Source organism: Haliaeetus albicilla, chromosome 27 (assembly GCF_947461875.1).
Source record: "Haliaeetus albicilla chromosome 27, bHalAlb1.1, whole genome shotgun sequence".
NCBI classification, from domain to species: Eukaryota; Metazoa; Chordata; class Aves; order Accipitriformes; family Accipitridae; genus Haliaeetus; species Haliaeetus albicilla.
The window spans coordinates 20784709-20812235 of record NC_091509.1 but is presented as its reverse complement, the minus strand read 5'-3'; the positions used below and the strand labels follow the sequence as shown (position 1 = coordinate 20812235).

General features: G+C 48.9%; 1 protein-coding gene across 1 annotated transcript in view; it reads right to left on the bottom strand.

The window, feature by feature from the left end:
• PDLIM4 (PDZ and LIM domain 4) overlaps positions 1–27527 on the bottom strand; it is a 53596-nt gene that overhangs the window by 9849 nt on the left and 16220 nt on the right. Inside the window, exons 3-4 of the mRNA XM_069772899.1 lie at positions 17960–18044; positions 828–1009 (exon numbers count right to left, since the gene is read on the bottom strand). Of these exons, the coding sequence (XP_069629000.1) occupies positions 828–1009; positions 17960–18044 (267 nt within the window). The remainder of the gene's footprint in view (positions 1–827; positions 1010–17959; positions 18045–27527) is intronic.

Genomic DNA, 27527 nt, shown 5'->3' with positions numbered 1-27527 from the left:
CGCAGTCCACAGCCTGGCCTGTCTCAAAGTCCCAGCTATCCTCCCAAACTCTTCTTGGCTACAGAAAAGCTTTTTCTTTCCTACAAGCATTATTTATTTCCCAGCCTCCTGGACAGCTGCATTAAGCAGATCTTACATTTATAAACATCCCAGTTCGATGGGGTTAATTTTCTCTGCGGATACCTCCAGCCCCCAGACCAAGGGTTTGCTGCGGGGTCTGTGGCGGTGCGATCCCCGCTCCTGGGAAGGCAAACCCCTCCATTCTGCCTTGAATATCTACTTTGAAAAACCAAGATACTAACATCTGTGATGCGCCCTAGCATTAATCCCAGCCTGGGGACTGGATATGACGCTGCTAATCTACCTACCCCCATCGTCAACAGAAGGATCTTACGTAGATCTGGAAAACCAGCACCTTTACCCATCTCAGAGATGAACAATTGAACATTGCTTCAGCATCACAAGCTTAAATTCAGTGTTGCAGTTGCTACATATATACACGTGGCCATTTTGTTCAGAACTTGGCATCTCCAAACGACCTTTTTTTTTTCTTTTCGCCCCTTTTCCCTCTTTCCCCCCCCTTTTTTCTTTTTTCTCTCTTTTTTCTTTTTTTCTTTCTTATTTTCTTTTTTTTTTCTTCTTTTTCTTTTCTTCTTTTTTTTTTTTTTTTTCCCCTTTTCTCCCACCTACACTCAACTAATGGAGCAGGAGCTGAACCCAGGATCTCTGGAGCTCCAGGAATAACCACAACCTCAACGCAGCCCCCTGAAACTGAGTTTGCGTGAAGAGCAGCGGGACCCAGAGCGTGAGCCATGCTCTCGTCCCACCTCTGGGCAGGAGCAATGTGGAGCCCGCTCAGCTGGCCCGGCAGAGCTGCCTCGGAGCCGCTGTTAGCGTAGAGCCGGGTCGGGTGATGGTGCTGCACGTTCGGCATCTGCTTGTTGTCCATGGGGCTGCCCCCAGCCCCGTGGGGCATCATCGGCCTCCTGCTCTGGGCAGGTCCGTTGTCCTGGAAGAGAAGAAAAAGCAGAAAAAAACCCATGAGATTTAGAGTTCTTAGTATGACATACACGGAGAGACTGCGTCGGGACGTGCAGTTTGCAGTAATAATATTTTATATGCACTGTGGAAAATGGAGATAGGCAGCAGGAAAAGGAAAACTCAGGCTCGACCTGCAGTTAAATCTTGCTGAATCTATGCAAGCTTTCCTTGGCCTCTGACCAAATGAACTTGCCTGTTCCTCCACGGTGAGCCACTGCCAAGTATTCTGCATTTATTCTCCTGTAAAAGCATATTTGTTATTTCCGCAAAAGAAAGGCTGCGAGTCTGCTTCTCGTTTCGTGTTACATCACTCCGAGAGCGCTTATCGCTCTCCTGACTTCGGGGCAATCACTCCTGATTTACATTAGCAAAACACGACAAACCCCAAGCTCTACAGCTACGCGTACAGGTTGGGCAAGACTCCAAGCCAAGGGGCCAATCCTGGTATTTTTGTTTACTTGCAGCTACCCTCCTCCACAAAGATCCATTTTGGGAGGTTTTCTCCCAAAATAACATCAGTCATTTACAGTGTGAGAAACGCACTGGTCAAGAGTTTAGGTTGGTATTCCTATTTTCATTTGCTTTTTAATTCCCAAGGCAAACTACGGAAATCTTTTTGTCATACGACCTCAAGTCAGGAACTCAGATGCCGTTAAAACGCAAGTTTTTTCCATATTATTTTACCTACATAAAACATTACCTACGTGTTTTTCCAAAGCTCTGTTAGTCAGCCCCGCACACACCCATAAATCCAACAGTACCTACAGCTAATCTTGCCGCAAGCCACGTGAGCCAGGCTTTACCTGCTGACCCTCAGCCTGGGGAGCGACCAGCAGCCCCTTCCCCAGAGAGGGGCTAATTCCAGCTATCGGGAAAAGCAGCAGAAAGCCGGACACAGCCTAAGGACACGCGCCGGCTGCTGCTATTTCCAGCCCTGTGAGTCAGAAACATGCCCGTACCGATGGAAGAAAGAGATGCTTGTATAAGAGGCTGTAATCTGTTTAATCTGATTTAATCTGTTTCAGGGCAGATCCCAGCGATGCTGCCTTGCACCAGCTTTTCAGCAGACTGAAGCTGATGCAAAACCAAGCAGAAAAAGAAAACACCATCCTGTGAACAAATAATAAAGTGCATATTGCAGGGCTTTAATACAAAGCTTACTTTTGACTGAAATAATCCAATAAATTCTAATTGGAAACAAATGTCTATCACTGGTGCATGGCAGAAAACACTGGTGCTCCCAAGCCTTGTAAAAATGAACAGCTAAGAGAAATGAAAACCAGATCCTGCTAGAAAAAGATCTTGAAAGTCCAATACTTCAGTTCTTCCTAAGGCAAAACTCCCATTGATAAAAACCGGGCTAAATTAAGAACTGCAAAATGGTGCCTTTGAGGTTTTTTCTGCCACCAGCCGAAAAACTGCAGACTCCGGCAAGCTCCCAGCACTTCCACCACCTCAGAAGCCTCGGCAGCCACCCCGAGCCCTCTCGGCTCTGCTCCTTCCACACCGTGCATGCACACACACGTGGGGAAAACTGCCTCCAACATAATAACTTTAAATTATCTATTAAAAAAGGAATTTTGCTGCCAGGAATAATATAATTTTAACTGTTCCCCAATTTATATTCTTTTAAAAAAAGCCCCAAAACTCAACCAGGCTATGGGTTTCCAGTTCCCAGATTTACATTATTATTTCAAGGGAAATAAAGAAAACTCTTTCAACCATGACAGAGAGAGGAAAAGAAGGATCATAAACATTTCGGGGAAAAAAGCAATGGCCCATGCTGCCTGGCAGGCCACTGCGAGCTACAGAGTTATGCTTTTAAAAAGCCATTATGATTAATTATCTGTGCATCAGGACCCAGGTGCACACTCGGTCCGAGGGAAGCGGTGGCTGGAGCCTTTGCCTGCTGAGGACCGGGCAGGATCCTCCACTCTCCTCCGGCCCCACGGGCTCCTCCGTACCAGGGACACCCAGACCCTTCGCCGGGGAGCACGGGGCTGGCGGCTATTTCTGGCATGAAAACCTCCTCCAGCAAAGGGTCTAGAGACCATAATCTCCACAGGCTTGCTTTAATCCAAGGTAGCTTGTAAAGCGTTGCCCATTCGTCCCTGTTAAGCTCAGCAATTTGTACATGGAGAGCAAACGTTGCTATAAAGCTAAAACTTATGGCTTGGGCACTCTCCAAAAGGCATGAAAGCTCGGTGATGGAAACGGGGCTTTTCAGAGCCCTCCCTGCGCTGCCGAGCTGCTCGGCATCCCCAGTTGCCGCCAGCTCCCCATCCCGCAGGGACGGGGATGCTCGTGGTGGTGGCAGCTCACCCTTCCCTCTGCTCAGCCGTGTTATAAAGCCAGAGGTGACCCAGCAGCATCCATAGGGATCAACAGGCTCCTCCTGATAGACACCGGAGTGCTCCCGCTACCCTAACACCTACCAGACCAAGACTATGGAGGTGAAGCAATGGATGTCCCTTGGTCTTTTCCACCAAGTTCTTGGCAGGCTTTGGAGAGCTGTGCTTCATGTCAGGGGCAGCTAACGGCTTTGGGGGAAACACAGAGAAAGCATTTACCCCTCTGAGAGCACACCAGTCTTTGCCGCCTTCGCTGCTCTCAGTTTCTCAGCTACGCAACTTTCCTGTTGCACAAAAAGCTGTTCCCAGCACAGAGCTCCGTCTCCTTTTTCTCATCTCAAAGGCCATGAGACTGCAAGGCTTTGCATTGTGCAAAACACTCACGCATTCGTTCTTGGAAACCTAGAACCAGATGGATTTCTTTCCGGTTCTCAAATTCAAAATCAGAAAAAAATTCCCCCCCTTTGGGACCTAGTTTGCTTTTCTCTGCTGGCTTTTCTTCCTGCTTTTTATGGTCTCTCTTAAATTACGAGGGTTTGCAAACCCTTCCTAAGAGCTGGCCTGCGAAGTTTCACCGAAGAGAACTCTTTTAGGTTACAGAACAGAAACTCGCAATCTGTTTTCTTACACTTGCCTTCTAGGACCATCAATTACGAAGCGCAACCGACCTCCTGACACGCAGCACTTGGAGCTCCTGGAGCCCAGGCCTCCTCACTCCTGGCAGAGACGATTCACACAGCTACCCCACAGCAGATAAACGCAAGGCAGAGCTAGAAAGGAGCTGTGTGAAGTCCCAGTCCCAGGGAGCAGGTGGGTTTTGGGGTGGGTTTGTGTGCGGCAAGCACCCTCAGCCAGTGCCCAGCCAGACTGACCTTCCCTGGTCACCACCCTGCTGGAGACCCCCAGCCCGTCCCTTCCCACCGGGGGAAGGAACGAACAGAGGAAAAGGGATTATTTGGAGAAGAATGAGCCACAGCAAATAAAAAAGATGACCTGCAGCAACCACTTGCCTTGGCCACCCCATGCACAACTTCATCAAAACCTCCTCATCCTCCTCGAGATGCATTGCACGAACACAGCCTGTGCCTTATCAAGCACAGGTAAGGGCTGCCCTTACCGAGACAGTATTTATATCCCGAGGAACTATTTCCAGCAGAAGGAAAACGCGACACGGCGTACAGGAGTGTTTCTCTTGGCAGCAGGCACAGAAAGTCGTACGTACGTAGCTGTGGTAGGAGCAGCGCCGGCAGCGAGCAGTGCCTTGCCCGGAGCCGCTGTCGGGCTACAAGCACCGACGAGCCCCGTTGGGTTGGCTGTTGTGCCTGAGCTACCACATCTTTTTCCACCGACTCTGGGACACCGACAGCCAGATGCCGTCAACTTTGCTCACATTGAGCTGGAGCTCCCTGTGCAGAGTCTCAAGCACGTTCTTGGGTGCCACCGTTTATTAAGATAGGAGAAAAGAGATGATAAACTCGTTTTCAGATGCCTGGCTCTTGTCTCCCCCACACAATGCAGCATTGAGAGCACGAAAGGAACGATTTTCTGAAGCAAAGAGCCCATACCTCTAATCAGCTGAAACATGAAAGGTGTCTATAAATCTTATAAGGGAAAAAAAATTCACAAGATACACACAAGGAAATTTGGAAGACAAAGAGTTTGTTCTACCCCAAACAGGACTGATATATTAGGTCTGCACCGTTGCTGGAAACAGGTACAGGTCTTCAATTTCCCTAATGAAAACCTTTTTTTCTGCAACAGCTGTTGACATAAGGGAATGTGTTTGCAGCCGGCGACCCTGCCAGCCTCGGGCCATGCTGAGCACGCACGGCCAGCTCTGCGGTGGCCACAGAAAGAGTTTTTTTCTCACGTACTTACAGCGGGAGTTAAGGCTGGTGCTTAGAACGAGACTCTACTAACAAGAGACTGATGCCACTTATTGAAAACCAAGCAAAATCTCTCAAGATATCTAGAAAATAAAGCACAAAGCAAACAAAAATCATCTCAACACCACCAAAACACGTAACTTGTTCTGGCATTCATCAGAAAAAAAAATATTTAAGAGGGAGAAAAGGGGCTCGGCTGGGCTGCTGAGGAGCTGGTGGCTCTTGCACCCAGTGGGTGCTTCTGCGAGGGGCAGCCCGAGAGGCAGCGTGCTCCGGCACGGCACCCGGCATCCACCCCAGCAGTCCCTCCAAACGGGAATTCTGTGCTGGAAGGAAAACAATGTTCTTAAAACATGGGATTTCCTTTTATATTTAAGGGAAAGAAACTGAATGAAGGATTTGATCCTGGGAATTCCTCAAAGAGCCAGAAATAGGGAGAGCTTTTTTTCCTTCCTTCTTCTACAAGCACTTACTCAATTTCTAGCAAGTCCCTCTGTTCCATGACTGCTTATTAGCAAATCTCCTTTCCCCTGTATCAGCTGAAGGTATTTCGTTCAGCTACAGCGTGATGCCTGGACACAGCCAGTGGAGCAATGTGCACAATCAGCAAAGTAATGAAGCTCCAATGCTTTTCACAGGATATATCGTTTCCAATTTCAGGAAATATACAGGGGAGCATTAAAAGAAGCGAGTTGAAGATTTCAACAGAAATACAAATATACTCTGTGGCTTCACCAGGCAGAGCTAAAACATACTCTAGGTAACAAATACGAAGATAGGCGTTGCCTGCTCATTGCAGTTGTGCCCTGACTCTGCTGGAGTAGCTGAATTGAGGCACTTTCAATCCTCAGGGTTTTTTGTCAAACCTGTAATAGGACAGAAGACTCAAAAATTAAAAACTTCTATCAAGCTAATCACTGCTGAAGTAAGTGTTCTCATAAATAGGAAAACATGCAACCAACCAAGAATTTTCAAAAGGTTTGAAAATCAGTCTCAGTCCTCCTCTCTTTGAGAGAGTTTATCATCTTTTGAAACCACCTTTTGTAGAGTCAACAAAACCCATAAATCTCTTCAGATTTTCAAAATACATCAAGGCAAGCACACAGTTTCAGCTGTCTGCTTAACGGGAATAACATTGGGATCCAAAGCTGGGAAGATTTTAACTCATGGATTTGAACCTAAGCCCTTCTCTGGGCAAGCAGAAGCCCCCTGTGCTCACCACCTCAGCCGTGCTCTTCAGGGCTGTGTTTTGCAGAGCTGCAGGAGTTAACCGCCCTTCGCACTCAGAGAATATCCTGTACCAGACATGATTTCTTAAGAGTTTTGAGAACTCACATTTGTATTCTGATACACTTTGGTAAAATACATCCAGCCTTACTTTCCTAAAGTTTGACCATTTTTCTCAAATTGACCTCAAGTTTTCTTATTCTTGGGGGGGGGGGGGGGGGAAAGATTTATCTTTTTTTTTTTTCTGACATTTTGCAAAATGCCCTATTTGTCCTTTCAGCCTTTTTCAAGCACAAGTCTTTAGCTCTAGAGACTACAGGTTTTGGACACAGCTTGAGAGAACATCTACATGTTCTGATCCAAAGCACTTAAAAGTTCATTAACTTCACAGCGTATTAAATTAGACCCCTAATTTAGGGGTCTAAAAGGCCACAAGTACAAACAAAATAATTAATCTCATTTTCCAGACTATCAGACAGAGATTAAAACTGAAGATTGCCAATTTGAGAGGCCAACGGTGGCTCCTACAATCTCCATGTCAGCACCTACACCCATGGCCTGATTTGGAAGGGCATTGAGCAACAGTAGCTTTGGCATATCGGAGAAACCTTCCTTGGGAGCAGCTCCACCAGCTGCAGAGCCGAACACACCTCCGAAATCACACCTCCGATCCCCAAATCCATCCTGGAGCCCACTTGTGCAGTGGTGGGAGAAGATCTGCAGGGACAGGACCAGCAGCAGCTCTGGTTCCCACCGGCACAGGCATCCAGCTGCTGCGGGGATCGCCTGCAAGACGTTTATTTTGCTAAGCCCAGGGGAGCCAGTCCTGCTCTCCGTTATAAACACGTGCTGCATCAGACTTAAACAGAGCTGAAGGTCATTAACGGCTTGGCTCAGCCGAAAGCAGTTTTCTGTTTGATGTACTTCAGATCCACTCTCTTCCTAAAACCAGAACATGATCAGTCAGCGTCAGCTAGACGTTTGCTGCCAAAAACGCTGAATTAGAGACACGAGCGTCACTATTTGTGCGCCAGGAGGTCAAAGCATCCCTTAGCCATGGGGTCACCTGGAAGAGGTACCTCTCGTGAGCATGCTCGATTACTTGCGTCTGTCTTCCAGCACCAGCAGGATGAGCCCGAGTGCTCCGGCTCCTCACTGGCATTTGACTTCTCTCTCCCTTGCTCCGAGCTTGGGCAATTGAGCCCAGCTGTGTTCTGCCGAGAGCCCGCCAGCGACTCTGACTGACTGCAATATATGGCCAAAAGATGCGTCCCCTGGCATCGGTCCCTCAGCTGCCAGCCATGGAAGAGAAGAGGGCAAGAGCACCTTTCTGCGGAACCGGGATAACGCTTGTATGTCACTATTACCGTTATTAGGAGACCACTGGAGCATCTGCCTCAAGAGCTACGCCTGAAGGAAGGTCGGCTTAGAGCAAACCCATCATGGCTTCTGCAAGGCTGAGCAGCGGTTTGAGACCTGTCCCCACCGTGTCTGCTGTCCAACGCGCCCAGACAGCCTAGTGATGGGCTTCTCGGCTTCTCCAATGGGCGCCGGGCACCGCTGGCTGCCCAGGACTCAAGGGGACTAGCTCAGACCTGGCAGCAAGAGAAAAGAATAGGATATGGGCAAGGATTTTTTTTTTTTTAAAGCAAAGATGCAATTTCTGCCCCTGGCTGTCTTTTCTTCAGACCCAAGGGGTACAGTCGGACTTTGACGACCTGATTCTGACCTCTCCTGGCAGAGGGCTTTTTGTGGGCAAAATTGTACTGCCTTCATTGCTGCAAGTCTTCTTTCATACATATGTCACAAGCAATTAAGGCTGAAGACGTATCCTAGCATATCCTGACACCCTCAAAGGCTGAGATTCAGCCTCGGCACAGAAGACAACTGCAACGCAGTGACCCCTTTCTCTGCTCCCCCCGAGCTTTTCAACAGCAAAGGCAGTGCTTTGCCTCTGATAAACTGGTTCAAAAGTCCTAGAAATAGAAATCATATTATTACCCCACAGAGGATGTGTATGGGATGGATGGCACAGTTTTCATCTGAATGCAAATAACAGATTTACACTGTGGCCGGTGTCCACAGGAGCGGGATCGATTCTCCAGCTCCCTGCCTCAAAAGAAGCCCCATGGCCAACCCTTATGTCAAAGGCTGCCCCCAAAGCTAGGGGAAAAGGATAAATTTTAAAAGCTACACACATTTTAACACATTTCCCTATAAGCACAGTTCAGATGTCGTGTTGAGATGCTGTTCTTACAGACTAAGCAGGCTTCAATCTAACTTTAAAAAGCTCTCTAAGTATGATCCTACTATTTAGCTCAGCTCAGAAGACTAGCAGATAAGAAAAAAGGTCGGGTGTAGTTTGCTGAAGCTGGATGAACAGAGCGTGTGGGTTATTTTATGAAACGGATTTCAAATATTCTGCCAAGTTCCTCTTTCAGCGTATACCACGGTCTGAAGTAAAACTTCATCCATCACGTCCTTCTCACTACACTCCTTTCAGAGTCATCAGCTAAACACCAAATTTGTTTTTCAGATCTCTCTAAGTAAGAGACCAAACCCTCAAAATCAGATGGTCTTTTAGTTAAAAGGCCGCAGACAACGTTCACGTGAAACATGACTCAAGCTGGAGCCTGGCTGAGCCCCAGCCTGCCCGCGTCCCCAGGACAGTCTGTACCCCGAGGAGGCACGGCTGTCAGGGCATAGACGGCAAGATCGTGGGACAGGGACCCAACACAAGCCCCACAGCCTCGTGCCGGGCCTCGGACATGCTGAAAAACACCCGTGGGTCGTGTCCTGGCAGGCAGAGGTGCAGCCCCTGCGAGCATTGCTAAGGTTTGCTCAGCGTTGTGGTCTTGGACCTGGCAGTCAGGCTCATTTTAAAGCGCTTATTTCTGTATCACACGCTGCAATTTCTGCCGAAACCCCTGCAAGCTACAGCAAAAGCATTATATGAAAGTCTCCATTGCTTTCCATTTAATTGCTGTTACGGCAGGGAGCGGGCTGAGGTCAGCCCCGCCGCCTCCCGTCAGTGCAAATCTCCAACCACAAACCCCCACTTCCACAGGTAAAACACACATACCTTCACGGACAGCAGCCTGGCTTAGTTTTTCAGGAGTAATTCCACAAACACACGAATTCAGGAGCTAGGGCTTGACCAAAAAAACCCGCTGCCCTCGCCTCGGGCACCGCAGAGTCACCGGGGCCAGCACCGGGCTGCGGCTCGCCCCGCCGAGAGCGCCCGATCACCAGCGGCAGCACCGGAGAGGGAAAAGCTGAACGCTTCCTGCTAACTTTAAATGATGTGCCACTTCTGACAGGGTTATAGCTGCCTGGACAAGAGTCACCTGAAATATATTTGCATGGGCAGGAAAGTTTCTAAACCATTTGTAAACGATGGTTAGGCATTTCTTAACTTCCAGGAGGAAGACTGACCCCTTTCTGGAGCAGTGCTCTCACGAGAAGCAGCTCTGATGTAAAATGAGGTATTATTAAAAAAAAATACGTGCTTTTAGGGTGAGCTAGGAAAACATTCCAGCTCTATGTTTGCACATGTTCTGCACTATGTACTGTATAGCACGAGGACAGCATACATCTAACCCAGGGACAATCTCTCACAATTACTAGAGGAGTAAGCTACACAGACCCTTCTTAAGGAGCAAACGCTTTTCCACCTTGATGCGGTCACGCTGATGGCCACCGGGGAGGGTCCAATGGCTGCTGGCTCCCCACAGCTCCAGCGAACAGCTTCACCCCCTGGGAGAAGCCACAGCCCTCATGCGATTTAAAGAGCTCAAGAGGGACTTGAGCTGCAACGCCACGACTTCATCCCTTAAGCTACCTGGCTCCCCAGTGGTCTCTTAAAAATCCACAGCAATGGAAAAAAGTTACCCAAGACCGGCAAGAATGATTAAAATGTGTTTCCATTTATCTTGCCTGCTCCAGTGCAGAGGGCATGTTTTTAATATCAAGGATGCAAGGGGGTGTTTAACAAGCAGAGGGAGGAGGGCTTTGTACAAATGTATTGGTTTTATTAACACTTTCATAAAAAAGCAAGATAGCTGGGGATCATAGGCTCTGCTGAAGTGGAGGGCACAGGATATACTGGCTGCGTTTTCAAAACACCTTCGGGCAAAGCTCTGCAGACAAAGCCCTTCTGCAAAGGCAACGTAAATACTTTTGGACATCGGAGTAACTATTGCACTGCAGTAACATCATAAACTGTTAAGGCTCAGGCTAGGTGTATCTCTGGCTCTCACAGTCCTAAGACAACTTCAGCTGCAGTTTCACATGAACAGAACTAATATTCATGGTAAGTAATTTTAGAAGAAATTAGGCTAGGTGAAGAAGCCTAAGAATAAAATAATTTCTATGTATAAGCAGTATTTAACTTTCATTCATACAGGAAAACCTAATGACCATTAACAGAAAATAAATATCAGTAAAACCTGAAGGTATTTTTGCAATACAATAACCCCAGATAACAAAGAGCCTCGAAATGTCCTCGTCTCTCTGGCAGCAGCAGCAGTGCCCTCCTGCCAGATGACTATCTCGCCATAGCTAAGCTCAGCAACAGTCTAAACCCTAGAAAGGATTTTCTCTCTGCTTCCCAGTGTTCAGGGTCACCTTTCCAGCCCAGGAGCAGACAGCTGAGGTGCAGGAGAGCATTGCTCAGTGCAGGCAATGCATCCTGCCAGTGCTCAGCCTCCAGCTGCCCCCATGGTGCACGGGCTGCTGCGTGTGTTGGCTCAACCTCCCCACTCATAGAAAATAACATCTGCTACAGAGACAAAAACCTCCAAAACCATCACAAGTATCCACCCTGGCCTCCTGCCTGCTCTCCCTCCTCTTAGGGAAGATGTTGCTGTTCCCTTTTCAGTGCCACCTGCCCGAGCCACCATTTAATACTACCATTAAATCACTTTTCTCACCATCTGGTATTTGGCTTAAAGAACAAGCCTAGCGAGCTTAACACTAATGGGCATTGTCCCGATTTCATCCCTTTCAGCTTGCTGTCTCTCCCCTCTACTCCCACTTGGGGGAATTGTTGCATTTTCAGGTGTTATGGTATCATACTTTCTGATTTTCTTTCCATAACCACTATCAGCAGCTAATGGAGAGAAAAAAGCATCACTGGCAACAAGCTAAACTTCAGTCTACAGAAATATTACGTGCTTAAGCCCCAAAGATGCCTACTTCATCACCGTGGCTTATCTGAACATCTCTTTCTGTAAAAGCCAGGGTAAGTTACACAAAAAAAACACAACAAAAGCAATGGGATAATATTTTGGTTTTCATTTTGGAACGCCCCAGCCTTTTGCTTTTACTCATTAATAAAGAAGATAAACTCAGCTCGAGTCAAAAACACATCCCAGGCTTCCCTGCTAACAAACAAGCCCTGGCAGTGCCCGTGGGACGTCCCAGCCCTCTGCGGCAGGAGCCTGCTGTTCCAGGGGATGGGAGGCAGCTGCTGCAGCGCGGCCGTCCCGGGCTCTCCGCACGCCCTGGCTGCCATTTACCTACCCCTCCTGCCAAAAAAAAGTTTTGGAAGCCTCTCCCTGCCCTCGCCCCATCCCCTTCACCAGCTGGTCCACCCTGTGCCACTCGGCTGGCTGCAAGGAGTCCGGGGGACCACAGTGAGCATCCCTCCTGCGCCCAGCATCCCTCCTGCGCCCAGCATCCCCCCCCAACCGCTCTGGGACTGCTCTCTACACATGCTCTCACCCCAGCAGGGCAAACAAGTGACTGCAAAGAGCAATGCATTCATCTTAAGTGAGCAACAAGGAAAAACCATAGAATCATCACAGAATATCTCAAGTTGGAAGGGACCCATGAAATGGGGTAAGTTATTTTTCCCAATGGGTAAGAACAGCAGCACTGAACTACACGTCTGCTTCCAAACAAGCACTCGGTATTTCTGAGTACACAAGCAGGCAGCGTCCTTACCTGTGTTAACAGAGTCATCACTGAAACTGATGTTATCAAGTAAAATAACACTGCATATATCTGCGTTAGTGCTTTATCCAACAACATTTTCTGTTTTGTCCTAAATAAACCCACAGTTTGTATTTTAGTATAGCTCCTATTTACATTCTATGAGAGCAAACTAGTCAAGCTACCTGGGCAGAAGAAAACACCATTTTGAAGTTTCCATTCCCATTTTTTTCTTTTATCGCCAGATTGTTCTTTCCTCTTTCATACACCAGGATTATTGAAGCTCACTTAGCAAAGATGCTGATTTATGTAAGAGGTGTATAGAGGATTTCACATAAAAGGTTACAGCTACGAAAGATTAACACGTTACAGTGGTACTGAGAAAAATCCCTTTGTTTTCAAATGATTCAATGTGATATCACAGGAAAAAAATAAACACAAGCGCACACCAGCTTGTGCGTAACCTCTTCACCCAGTAAATTAGATCAGCAGATTTTGGTGGTGTACAAAACCCTGATACCCAAATGTGAAATAGTGCCTGAGTATCCGCAGTTCAAGGCCGACGCTGCTTACAGCAGCCATCAGGATTCAGCATGTTTCTGCTATTAAATCAGTCCTCAAACAACGCACTGGGAGTTCCCATGCGACGGGAACCCAGTCTCGTGCCAGGGCATTATCTCATCCTCTGTTTTCCCAAAAGTACGAGGCAGACGTTTTCCCCCTCCCTCAGCCCCGAGAGCACCAGTGGATGCCCGCGCGAGGACTGGTTCGATGGGGGAGCCGGGGGTCCCGGCGGGATCTTTCCCAGGAGCAGCTGTGGCCCATCCCACCCTGCCAACCAGGGGAGGAAGGAAGGTCGGTCACCTTGAGAAAGGAAATTCCACCTCTCCAGCGAGGAGGCTTTAACCCCTGGTTCACAGAAACCAGCATGGCCTGTGCCGTGCTTTTGCAAAGACGCGTATGGAAATTTCCTGCACAACACCAACCCATTGAGAACTTAAAGCAATACTCGGAGCCAATTAATCAAACGAGGAGCCATTCATCCTTCCAGTTTTTCTTCACTGCTCAGAGCTCGCCCCTCGGTCGGGCTCGGAAAGCCCCAGCTCACGGGGCACAGCACGAGAGAGGACCAAAGCAAGCAGGACCGGGAGCACCGACCCACCATCCCCATCCCTCCCCCCCGAGAACGACATGGGTGCCGCTCTGCCAGCTGGGTGGCACTGGGATGCCATTCCCACGGGGACGGGGCTGACTGGCCGCCTGCGGGAAGTGCCTCTCCCTCTCCGGACAGCCGGAGGAAACCCAGCCTTCCAACCCAGCCTTTCACCCCCCAGAGCTTATTTTAGCCAAGTGTCCAGGTTTGGGAGGACTCGCATCCTATTCCAGCTCCGGCTACACGTTGCCAATTTAATTTCTGCTGCAATTGTTCTCCCACCCAGACACTTGATCTACTGTCAATTAGCGCTGACAGGGCTCTGCCCCACAGCCCAAAGCCCACGTTTCCAGCCCCCTGGGCCAAAAGGCTGCCAATTGTGGCAGTGTGGGAACAGTCAAGAAAACAAACGTCCTCTCCTTTTATTAGTACCACATGGCGGCATTTTGACTAGCGAGCTCATGCTACAAGACAGTGGGATTTCCAGAAACTGATGGATCAACACTCCCGCTCTCCCCGTCTGCCGGGAAGGGATGGCAAGGGCCGGTGCCTGCAGCCACCGGGCAAACGGCCAGTGGCAAAGCAAGACTGGAGATCCCAACACGTCAGCAGTGATGTCATGTCTGCGTGATGGGAATCTGAACTCCACGCGACGGCGCTGCTGGCCAGAGAGCACCGAGCAGCATCCCCGTGGGTCCAGCTGTCACCTACAACCAGGACCGACAGACACACAGCCCTTCGTTATTTGGGATACAACTTTGAATGTCACTGAATTTGTGTCCTCCTCTAGAGACCCTTGCTGTTAAGGACAAACTTGTATAGTGTAACCAACTGATAACCAAAGTCTGCTTTTTAAAAAAAAAATATTATTTCATGAGGGTGACTCACTAGCATCCTGTTCAGTGTCATTTCTGCTAATTGTGAACAAGCAGCTCTCTCCAGTTCCAGCTTCTTCAGTCGCGAGGGCAGTTATTCCTTACAGTCATAGCACTAATCAAAATTTTAATAAGGCAGATTGATTATATTCTTGATCTCTGAGTAGGGGTTTTCCACAGAGCTCAAGTGACAAACCACAACAGATTTAGAAAGAGAGAAGAGGAGAGCTCATCAGCTGGTCCATACCTTCCAAGTTCTCTTGCACAGAAGACAACTGCAAGCCTCGCTGCCTTCAAGACAAAGATTGCACTTAACTAAGATGTAATCTACAGGGTACACGCTTTCCTAGAAATCACACAGATTTAGGCATTCTGCTTATGCTCACATGTTTTGGGGCCTCTACCAAGAATTACTGTAGTCACACGTCAAAAGACTTTCAAGACGTCTTTGCCCAGTACAGTGGAAAAGTTGATCAAGTAAAACCTGGAGGAAGGAAAGACATGTGCTCCACATTACTGGAAAGGCCACTTGGGGTAAAGCTCTCAAAACCCTTTTTGAGGACAACCCCAAACCTATTTTTGCGATTCGAGGGCAGAATTCCAGCAGACTTTTTTTCCCCTGTGTTTCAAAGCAGATGGCTTTTTTCCAGATGCAAGGAAGTGCACCTAAAGGTTGCACATCTTGAGCCACGCTATTAGTTTACAATGCGTCTTTTCTTTCTCACAATCTAATAAGTGCCTTTGCTACACGGGCTGAATGAACACAGCATAGGGCAGTCCTGGGTCATATGGAATTGCTCCACAGGGGACTCCAGCCATGACCGGGATCTCTGTTCCCAGTGGACGCGATGCCTGCTGCGTGGGTTGGCACTCTTGGGTGCTGATGATCACCCTTAGCACCGCGCAAGTCAGAGGACACCTGCAATAACGCAGGGGTTAGTTAGTACAGCTACTGGCACACGTCCCGAGCAGTCAGTGTGAACCACGCTCGAGGCACCATCGGTTTGGGGAGCGAGAAGAGTCAACCAGCACATCTAGGGTGCAACCACAGCAAGAATACACTAATGTGCATGTGGTACCTCCTTCACCTCCTCTCTGGGAAACCAGAAAAGCCATTAAGCAAGACAACGTGGAGATCCAGCCATTGAAAAAGAGAGCAAGAGCAGGAACCTGTTGTCTGTACCTGCATATTCTTGTTTGTACCTCTCTTGATGCCTTGCCACAAACACGTCTGCTTTACCCGCTGAGTGCTCCCCAGATTTACACATTTTCAGTGTAGGTCTGGATTTGGGAAAATCCACCTCTACTCCCTCATTATATTCTATGTAACTGTCTAATTTTTAAAAAGATCCATATGTAACATATATTAATAGTCAGATTCAAATCCAATCTGCATTAAACCTCAGAAATGTTGTATCTGGCAGCAGAACTGCTGCACATTTGGTCTTTATTTAATATTATTCATAGGGTTTTGGGCACATCTAAGTCTATTAAGAAAAAATAACTGTCAAAAAAGATTGCCGTAATTGATTAATGAAGGAAACATGGCCAGAACTCAAAGCCCAAGCACACAGATCCCCCTGCTCTGTCAGTCAGCGCAGGAAAGACGAGCAGACCCACGACTCACTCGTGTGCGATACTGGGATGGGTTTGCTGGTGCTGCCATTCTGCAACGCCAGCGGCTGCAAGCCCCTCTGCCCGCTGTCCCCAGGCAGAAATGCAAAACATTTGCAAATTCCACACAGCTACAACAGCCAACAGATTCACAGGCATGACTACACAGGTCCGCTCTTTGTGGGGTTTGGAGAATCTCACCCCATTCTTGTCATTTGGTGCAGTGTCTGCTGCCCGTGCTCTCTCCCCACTGCTCACGGAAGGGAAACGAGGCCAACACCACTCTTCGTAGCATCATCCCTCCCTCTTCCACCCTTGCACGTCTTGTATTCCTTCTGGACTGAGCTGAGGAAGGACTCTGGGGGGACCTTGGGACCCTTGTCAGGACACTCAAAGAGCCACCTCTAGGAACAAGCAGCAGAGCTAAGCCAACAGCATCTGCACACAGGCACTTTATAAGTGCTGGAGAAAAAGCTTTCATAAAACAGCCCATAACACAAACCACCTTTGTGGAGAGAGAAACCATATGAGCAATATTTGAACACTCCACATCGGCACAAGAGTGCTCCCGTGTTGCTGTGGCAATTGTGGGATTTTTTTTGTCAGCCTGAACTGATGTACTTTTGTTTTCCGAAGCTTGCAAGCAGCTCTGGTGCCTCTGCCACTGCTCTGGGAGGGGTTGGCCAACCTGCAGCAGCGAGAAATCTCAGCAGGCTTCAGTCCTGCCATCCATTACCTTGTGTGCCCTGGGAAAGCTTGCAGCATGTGCATCAGCTCAGCGCCCATCCAAGGGGAAGCAAGACAGCAGGAGCTCCCCTTTGCTCCATTCCCTCCTCCCGGTCTCCTCCTCATTCCCCCTATAACTCTCCAGCAGGCATCATGGGTCAGCACATCCAAAAACCCAACAGTCGGGTAACTTGGAGGCGGAAAGGGAGGAGCGAGACACTGTTCCTCTTGCCCTCGAGGAGCCAAAGGAGAACGAGAGTCATCTTTGACCTTGCTAACAAGCTACTAGTCAAGAGATGGGTACGAAAGACGGAGATCCGTTCAGCTCCATCCACCTCCCGGTAGCAGGCTGCTGCTGGAGATGGTTCTGCCCTCGCCCCAGCTCTCGGACACCTCGGGGTGGGAAGGCAGGGGAGGCTGCAGGCAGAGTGCTGGCAGGAGAGTCGAGGGAAAAGAGCTGAAGACAGAGGGAAGAGACAAGCTGCAAAGCAGAGAGAAGGAAGAGAAAGGAGTGAGACAGAAAAGAGACCATTATCAAAGAAAAAAAAAAAAACCAAACAGCCAAAAAAACATCCACCACCACGTGAAGTGAATCACTGCCACGGGATTAGGAGGGTGCAGTGGATTTTGGAAGCAGCCAAGACGGAGGCACATCGGCCAAGGCAGGTGCAAACAGACCCCGGGCGTGCTGTGCTCAGGAAGGGCAGGCATCGGGCAGCACCCTTCGGAAGGCTCCCAAGAGCTCCATCAAAAATAATGCTGGGCAGGAGCTGGGTCACCGGCGTCGAGGGGGGTCTGGTGCTGCTCCCCTCCCCAGGGCACTTGCCCAGCCTCCTCGTGCCTCTGGCAAGCTGATTCAACAAAGCCTAACTTGGGTGGAAGGCAATTACGGAGCTGGGTTTAAGCCAGATCAGTTTGGGGATCTAGTTCACCGCAGGAGCCTGGGCTTTACCAGCCCAAGGAAAGCACAGCAAGACCTGCACGGAAAAGTCTAACAAACATGACGTTTTAAAACCACACACAGAAACTCCTTAGCTTCTGGAAGGACTGCAAGCAGAGCAGAGAGCTTTCCAGATTCCAGACACAGATCTCCTCTCCCCAGAAAACCCAGCTGGAAAGCCCAGCCTGCGTGTAGGGCTGCTGCCGCCGTACCTGCGGTTCTGGCTCTATATTGATCCGATACGCTTGAGCCTTCCCATCTTCCAGAACAGGGGGGGACCAGGTCTTCCCTTCGGCTCTGCAATGGGAAATTAAGTAAACTCAACTTAAATTGCTTTTAAAAAAAAGCCCCAAAGATACCCAAAACCCCAAGCAACAAAAAACAGACTTAAAAAAAAACCCCAAACCCCACCAAGCATATATATAGTATATAGGCCTGCCAGGGAATGAATATATATATGCGTTTGTCTAAAATTATCCTCAGAAATAGTACAGTGGTAAATAGAGAAGATGCTAGTTCCATGCTATTAAAACCAGGAAGCTCAAACCATTCTTAAACTACAGGCTCCAACTTAGTGTGGAGTTTAAGATACAAACTTATTTCAGTTCAAGAAATCAGCAGACAGGCTTGTGGTGGTTCTTGTTTTGCGTACGCCTGGCTTTGCCCCTTTGTTCTGGCCCTGAATCCTGAAATGTATTCTGCCTGAAATGTATTCTGATTATGTGTGTGTGTATATATATGTACATATATATGCATTCCCTGGCAGGCCTATATACCAGACCACAGCAGGAATTATATAAATGCCTTTCACATGCTACCCTGTATGAATCATCTTGACCCTTTCAACAGGTGCCAGATAGAAAAAGCTCTAAAAATACAGTTTCCATTCACAAATGCATCTTCAGTCCTGCCAAGCCAGAGCAGGACGCTGCCACCGTGCAAAGGTTTTTCCATGTGCCTGATCATTTTTTCCCCACAGAGGCATCTCGGGGCACAGCTGGGACGGGATCTCCAGCGCGGCTGTCCCCTCCAACGCTCGGGGCACGAGGGAGCTGTAGGGGCCCGGGCAAGGTCCAGCAGGGACATATATGGGCTTTTCTGGATGCTGAGAAGTTGAGCTGGGAGATGGAAACCGCATGAAGTACAAGATAAAGTTTTCAAATGCAAACCATTCCATTTATCATCACCATCGTGCACCACTTAATAAAAACAGGCCTCATTCTGATAGGCACAGATCACTCACTGCGGCCAAGCATCCTTCGTCGGACTCTGGCCCCTGCCACGTACGACATTCAGCTTTGGCTTAATTATCTGCAGAGTCCAAGTTTGAAAAATAAGGAGCACGGTTTTAACCCAGGAAATCTTGAGGTGATATTTTACCTTTGGTACTTTGCATCTAAACCAGCCAGCATACAAACCTACCTTCCCAAATTCAGGGTCCGATCCAAAACCTATCAAAAGCAAAGACTCCCACTGGCTTCAATGCACTTTGGATACACCCCTTAAGGATTTAAGCTTTTTTTATTCCAAACCACTACTCAGTACTACCATCACAGCTTTTTCAACAGGGAATAACATACTTTTTCTCATAGCTAGATGTCTTGTTCTGATAAATCATCTTCCCTGTAATTATTTCATTTTAGGCTGCGACAATTCACTTTAAGTTGGTCTTTCCAACTGTTTTCAGTGGGACAAAGGAAACCATCCTTTCCAGGAACGGCAGCAATCCCAACTCGCTTTTTGCCATGATCCAGCGCTGAGTATATTGCTCCCACATTGAGAATTTCATCTGGAGGCCCAGAACAATGCAAAGAGATCATCATTATTATTTCTGTGCTTTTTCCCCTGCATTGAATCAGCCTGACGTGTGCTCACACTGCCGCAGAGAAGGGGCAGTTACGACATTCCCCTTTGCTCAGCTCTGGAGCCCGCGTGCCAAACACAGCTTAAAGGATCCCCAAAGACTTCAATTTGCCAGTAAATGAGAACCGAGATTCAGAAAGTGATTCTGATCGCAGAAGATAAGAGCGATAGCAGTAAATCTGCTCTGCATGAAGGTATGGCATTTGGTCACCAGTATTGCCAGCACTTTCTAGTTTCCAAGTTCCCTATAGCTCTGATAAACAAAGATCACATCATCTGTACCAGAAAGCAGCTAAACTTGTTTTCCAAAAAATCATCATAGGTGTCTTCATGCTTAATGAATGACACAGCCAGACTTAGGTTTGCATGTAGAAAGCCCCTTCATAGTTAGTGCTTTTAATGATTAAACTCAAGGCTTGACCATCAGTTCTTTAGAGCGAGCAAAAGTTCTTGGTATAAGCAAGACAGCCTCGTACAGCTTCCAGCGATGGCCTGAACAAAACCAGACTCACCTCAGCCACAGCTCCCACTTGAACTACTCTGAAATTAAGCTGATACGGCACAATTTAGGTTCTATTTGGCACTTTTAAAGGCAAAGCAAAGGGGGACTGGGACAAACACCAGCCTCACCAGAGAGAAATGCAAGTCGTAAGTTTGATGAGCATTTATGCTTACACAAGGCGACTCCCTCTTTTGCCTGGGAACAGCAGAATACGAGGTCATCTGAAATAATTAAGAGACGACTCCATCTGTGAGTACGATGCCATGGGCAGCTACTGCAGAACAGGCTGATGCTCTGAGCCGACATCCCAATCCCGGCTGCAGGAACACCCCCGTGCCCACGTCCCCCAGCAGGACCAGCAGCAGAGGGGGGTCCCCTGCAGCCCCCCCAGGACAGGGAACCAAGCAAGCCCCAGAGCAGTGGGGACCTCAGGGTCAGCACGGCCACCCCAAGGCACCCTGGCAGCAGGTTCGTGCTACCAACAGTCCGAGCTTTGTGTTTAGGCAACAGCAAAAACTAATCACACTTTTCTAACATAATGGGTGAGAGATCAGACGTCGCGCTCAAATGTTCCGAGTCGTTTAATTTACGGCTCAAGGACGGGAAAAATGTTTTCAGATGTGTTGTAGCGGATTAAAGTCAGCTATGTGGAAATCATTACCCTGTACTAACAATGTCCTACTCTATTTTAACGGCTGCTAGGACAATCCTAAGCAAAATAACTTGACCTAGGTTAGCGCTAGGCCTTCAACACGGGGCTTCGTGGGAAACGGACCCACTAACAAGACATAACCAAAAAAACAAAGTTGCAGACACCTTTTATCCCACTATTTGTTTTCTAAAAGACTCAACGTCATTCTCAAAAGATTACTTGCATATGCTCACATATTTTACCAAAATGTTTTTTCACCTGGTAACGATCTGCAAGTCTTGCTCTCTACATTTGCAGGGCTGCTTTCAAGCTGCAAGAATTCCTGGGTCTTATTGAATTTCTAATTTCTCCATCCCCTTATAAACTAACATTTAGCACTTGGGAAGTGCCAGACCGGACCCGGGACACTGCCCGTCTGCTATTGTGCAGCCACACAGGTGCGAGCAGGCGACAGCTACGCAAACCTCCGGAACAACCACATCGCTGTATTTCACCCCAAACTGTATGGTCCCTTCTCAGGGGGGTGACTCCAGGTTCCTGCCCACCTCCTGAACGCTACTCACCTCCCATGATGGCACATCACTATGGTCACAACTGATTTTTATCACTGATAAGGCTGTTAGCCTTCTAGGAGCTGAATTCAGTCTAGAAGCAGCTACAGCTGATGCTTCTAAATCCCCAGGACTGTGAACCTCGCCGTGCTAACCGCGAGCTGTTGGATCCGTCCCCACAGCCCAATGTAGGGCTTTCACCGGCCGTGCAAGGTGGGCAAGGCTTTGCACAGGCTGGTGAACGGGCACAGGAGCTGAGCTCTGCTGAGCACCACGACGGACCCAGCTCGTCCAGGGTAGGTGAAGGAGAAGCTGCAGGATTTCTCCTTCTTCATTCCTCTCAGCTGAAACCACTGCTGTGTATTGAGGCTCTGGAAAGCTGCCGTTTTTCCTCTCTATTAGTCCTCAAGGAGCTCCAGAGGGGAAGCTGTGATTCACTTTTTCAGTTGTACTTTTACTGGAAAGTTGAGAACATCATACATTGTCAACCTTCCCATCTTCCAGCAGTGTGCCTGCACTGCTCGCAGCAAACAGACCCCAACCAAACCTCTGCGGGCTGGGGGAGGCAGGAGGGGGACTCAGAAGAACATCAGCTACGTGAGGTTCCAGGGACTTTTGGGGCTACACGTCCAGCAGACTCGTTACTGGGCTTTCTCCCATAGAAACTTCCAGAAAAACTCCATCTCTGTACAGAGAGCAGGAATAAATAGAAAACCTTCATACTCGGATTCTCCAAGCAGACTCAGCAGAACTTCGGTTCGGTTATCCGTCCCACAGCAGAGCACAGCTCGTGGCTACAAGCCTCACTGCAGTTCTGCACTTGGGCTTCGTCACTCGGTCTCAAGCAAACGAGAACAAATCTGACCCTCACGGGGAACACAACGCTGCATGCTGTCGCCATCTGTAAAGGAGTTTGGGTTTTCCCAGCCCACGGACGCCAGCCTGCTTCCTTCTCAGCCCCTTGTCCTCGCTCTGCCAGGGTTGCGCAGAGCAAAACAGCCCCCGGAGCTGGGCAGGGGTTTCCACAGCTGCTATTCAAAAAGAAGAGTCACCATCTCTGAAATATCTTCCCTCCAGGGGCAAGGGCCCAGCTGCAGCACGCACACCAGATGGAGGGGGAAGAAACTGCTTCCAGGATTTATTATAGATAGAAGGAACCAAAGCTGAACCTTCGAGAATTTACGCTTTGACACTACAGTCAGGAAATAAATACAGCACAACAACCCCGGGGTCCTTGGCTGTGCCTGGGGCCAGGCAGATGCTGCCAGTCCTCCAGCACCCACCCGGCCCCACACACCAACAGCCCCAGTGTTATTATCAAAAGAAAAGGCTGTAATTGGATTGGATTGGGAAGAACAGCATCAAAATTTTTTTTTTTTTAAGGAAAAAATGTCTCAACACACATGAATTCCTCCCTGCACATCACAGCAATGTAAACATGTTACTCCTGGGGCAGAGGAGCCAGAAAGCACCCTTCTTGCCTGATAAGGAATTTCTTCATTTGTGTAACTTAGTGTGAAGTTGTCTCTGAGAAAGAAGAAAAAGAACAAGTTTTACCATGTGATCATCCTTATCCACACATTTACACTATTTAAAACTCTGAAATCCTTGGCCGCCAGTCAAATGCATACATTTTGTGGATAAATACCAAGATCTCCATACCACATTTCGGTGAGTAATAATTCACGAGGCTGCTTAACACCCAGGATCTTCTCCAAGCAGCTGCCACATACCTGCCCTTACCCTCCCTTGCAGATGCCACGCAGCAGGCGAAGCAGACCCCGTACTACCTTGGCTTGGGATTCAACAGCTGGGAAGACGACACTGGAACAGGCTGATTTATCATCAGGGCATCCTGAACCATCCCGCTAAGCCTTCATCAGCACCATCGCCGCCTCCGCCTGCAGCCCAGGCGCCAGGCGCTGCTCCAGCCTTACTAAGCCCATTTGAACTCCTGGCCCCGCATTTCAGAGCCCTTAACCATGACCTGGATGCCCACCCCTCGTTACAGGGATGCCCAAGTAATTCCTCGCACGTTACATCAGTACCCACATGAGCATCGGTTACATAAACCGACTCCTTTCACGAGCTGATGAGGATTTTCCTCCACTCTGTTTTGGAACAGTACGACTACTGTGCTGCTTTGCTTTCCACAGCACCGCTGCCTAGAAACTGCCCTGCACATCTTGGGGCAAAACGCAATCTGACAAAGCCAGGGACAAAACACCCATTAGCTTCAGGAGAGACGGGGGTCTAGCTGAGAAAGGCGTTAGAGAATGGGCATGTGAAGAAGGAGGGAGAACTACCCCAAGAGTGCTTAAAGTCCTTGATAAAGGACAGAGTAGAGATTTTTTTAAAAAAAGAAATACATGTTAGTATAGCCTGAGAGCAGGGGCAGCCTCAGATACCAGCACTGACTCCGGGCTGCAGGGGACACAGGGCAGCCACAGCCCCCAACACACTTGAAAAGCTGTAACGTCCCTTCCCAGCAGTTTTCCCCATGTGGACTTGGGGCCAACTCCTCCAAGAAGGATGCAGCACAAGCCTTCATACTCCCAGCTGGCAGATGACAAAAGCTTCAGAAAAAGCTTTCGGGCTCGCCTTCCCCCTCTGGCACAGACAGGCAGGTCTGGACAGTGCTGCCAAGGACTTTCCAGCGGTGTGCGTCAGCAGGAACAGCATTGCTGATGCCACAAGGTCTCCTGTCCAGTGCCCGAGGTCCTCTGGGCACTCAAGCCTCTGTTCTCAAGCGGTGGTTTCAGCAAAGCACAGCTCCAACTCAATTTTATGGCTGCTTTTATTCGAGGCATGATCCGATTTGAAGCAACAAGTCTTCCCTAATAACTAGGGCTGCAGCATAACCACAAGAGATGTTAACATTCAAAGGAGCTGGGAAGGCTTTCTTTAAAAAAAGAGATAAGAAAATACACAGTAATACTTAAGCAAGAACAGAGCAAGCTGCGCTGCTGAGCTGGTTTATCTCTGGGCCCTAGGCTTGTTATGTGCACTGGCCCAGACATTGACTGTCTTCCAGAATAAGAAAGGGTTGATTGCAAGAAATAATATTGATTTTAATATGCAAGTACTTGTTCACACGAACATACATCACTACAGAAAATCCAGATGTGATTTGTCAAGCCTGGGTTGCTGGATCCTTTGTTACTGTTAGAAAATAAAACAGTTTTTCCATCCAAGGTTACCACTGTCTGGAGACAGAACACCCGGGCTCTGCCAGCATCTCACCGTGCTGTGTGTTTTGCTGCCGATACCCTCCAGACGCTGCCTTGCTCAGCCTCCCCAAAATTATGTGGAAGATCAGACGCAGAGCTGCCCTGAGCCCTGCTTTTCTTTGCAAGCCAGCAGCCCACATCTTCAGAGCTACCTCCCCAGCCCTGTCTCCTGCGGGGTTCATAACCAGTCCAGGGAAACTGGAGTGTCCCAAGGAGAGAAAACAAGCACTCCTCCAATTTCCCAGGAGCTGTCACGCAACCGTGCCAGATACAGCAGGAAACGACGTGGTTCCCTTCTGCCAACACAGTCGTGCCGTTTGCACCGTGAATCTTTCCTGCTGCCTCAAAGCTCCACTTCCCCAGGGCTCCTGATACCACTGGAGCCCCCAGTTCCCCAGGAGCTCAGCACCGCTCCCAGCGAGCGAAGCCACGGCAGATGTGCTTCCCAACCACTGGCACGGTCCTCCGGCCGGCAGAGCCACGGGGAGGAGCGCTCTGGGTGCTGCTTGCCATTATGGTGTTTGGAAATTACACGTTCACATTTGATCAGAATCTCTCCGTTTTTCTCCCTCCGCACCGACTAGATAAACAGATTCTGCCATGCAGCTGGGTAAGAGAAAAACCATCAAACCCAGTGTGACATTCCTAATGCCAGACTGTGCTAACACGATACATGCGCCAATCTATTTACAGTCCAGCCGCATGGTCACGCCTGACCGTGGATAAAGTTTGCATCACAGCAGAAATCCCACTTACTCCAGTTGTTCCCTCCCAAGTACGGGGGAGAGATACTGCCCGCACTGCATGGGAAAGTTTTACACTCTAATTGTTTATTCTACCCACAAACAGTCAGTCCTTGTGGCTCATTACTTGTTCCCCCACCAGTGTATCCAAATTTCTTAATGAAGCAAATTTGATACACGGGATAAGCAGCATCTCCTGCCACCAGCTTCAATGGGCTCTCCGCATCCCCAACACCTCCGAAACCCAGACGGGCCACATCGGTCTCAGGACGTCCCATCAAACCACACAGTAACTCCCCCTTCTTGTCCTCCTCCGCACGTTTTCCCCCCATTCTGATTTTCCTACTGAACTTTCTACTCAAAGGGCATTTATTGACCACAGTTTGAAAACAAAACCAATCTTGTTCTCTACCTCAGTAACACATAATGTCAAGGGTTCATGGAGAAAGGGCATGGGATGGAAGAAGCCCAGAAGGCTGGAAGCCCTTCGCTGCCAGGCTCCCTGCCCTCCCTCACCATAAACGCCCGGCTGGAGGGAGCCTCCTCTGGTAAAACACAATTAACATTGAATTTCATATATCTTCACTAAAGACATACAAACAAACTTGTTGTTTCAAATATATTTCAAACACACTTAATTAAAAAAAAATTCTCCTTCTGTTGACTATATTTTGTTGAAGGTAGTGTACAGAGAGAACACTGCTTGGAGAGCATCCTTCTGCCCCAGGGAGGAGATACTAATCCACCCCTCTGCACCTGGGGCCTTCCTGGAGCTCAGCCTCATAGCAGAGTCCAGGGCAGTGATTGCAGCCATCACAAACGGCAGTTGCTGGACACGCACACAAACCAACAAAATCCCCCCGTCACTGCCCAAGGACACGGTTCCCTCCCCAGCACCAGGTCACTCCGCTCTCCAGGAGGCAGGTCCTGGACCAGGGATCTGCTCACACCAAGGAGGTAGCACTGGACACGCTTCCAGCGATGACTAACAGCTGGGGAGAGTCAGCTGGATCCAACAAGTCACTCGGGAAACAGGGGAGCGAGATCCAAGAGCCATGTCACCGAGCACTCACTTTGGGCCAAACTAAAAATAGACCTAATAAAGCATTACTGGAGCTGCTGTCCTTGCTGTAGAAAAAATAAACTATTCAGTTTTTCCTATCAAGAGAAAGGCCACTCCCACAGGCTTCTCTGGGCACAGCCAAGGTGTGTTTTGCTCTCAGAGGAGCCACCCAACCGACCCAACAGTGCGATCTCCTCCCCGAGAGGAGCCACCCCACGCTGAACAGTTCCTCACCGTCACCAGCTCCTGTCTGTTCCTATCTTGCAGAAGCCTGAGCATTTATTTTTGCCACAAGAGCCTTTAACGTCTTCATAAACACAGATTTTAAGACCTGACAAAACCCTTGCAATCCTCTTGCCTATCTTCCCGTCTAGCAAAGCCCAAGCCACCTCACCCACGAACCCTGCACCACTGCAAGGCTATGGGCCATCACCAGCAACCTCTGCTATAGAGAACCCACCACTCCTCTGGGCACACTGCAAGGTCTCCCAGTTAAAAATATCTGTCCTGGTAGGTGCAGTTGGGCAAACCCAACCTGAAGCCACAGACCCTCCTGCTGCCAGGAGTCTTCCACACAGCAGCTTCCAAGACCACCACGAGGTCATTAACGACCATTTCTGCATCTCAGGGAAGCAAGACAGACAGATCACCCTTAACCCCACCAAGGCACATCCCTGCAGTGCTGCGAGACCTCCATCTTGCTCCTCTCGTGAAGGAGCGGAGCTGTACCAGTGTGCCACAACCCCTGCCCTGTGTCCGTGCAAGAAGTCACCTCTTCGGAGAGGAGACACCGCGTACGCTCACATGGCAGCTACCACCACCAGTATGGTCGCAGCTACCAGCAGCAAGACCCAAGGACCAGTTCCTAACCACAAGGACTGGGAGGACACCAGCAGAAAGCTGGGCACGTACCGCCTGCCTCCCACGGAGGAGGAGTACTCGAGGGTCCAGTCTCAGCCAATGAACAGATGCTAATTGATACCGGTGGCTAAAACGAGGTGTAAAAGTGGGAATTCAGCCCATAAGTTCACACAGTAGAAACCCTCATCCATGAGAATAAAACGCTGCCACACTGCAGGTGAAAGTTGTTTCCAGCAGAACTTTATTCTAATTCCTGACGAAGTTGTTCTGCTGCCAAACCACCTCAGCAGCTGGTAGCTCACCAAAACCTTCCAT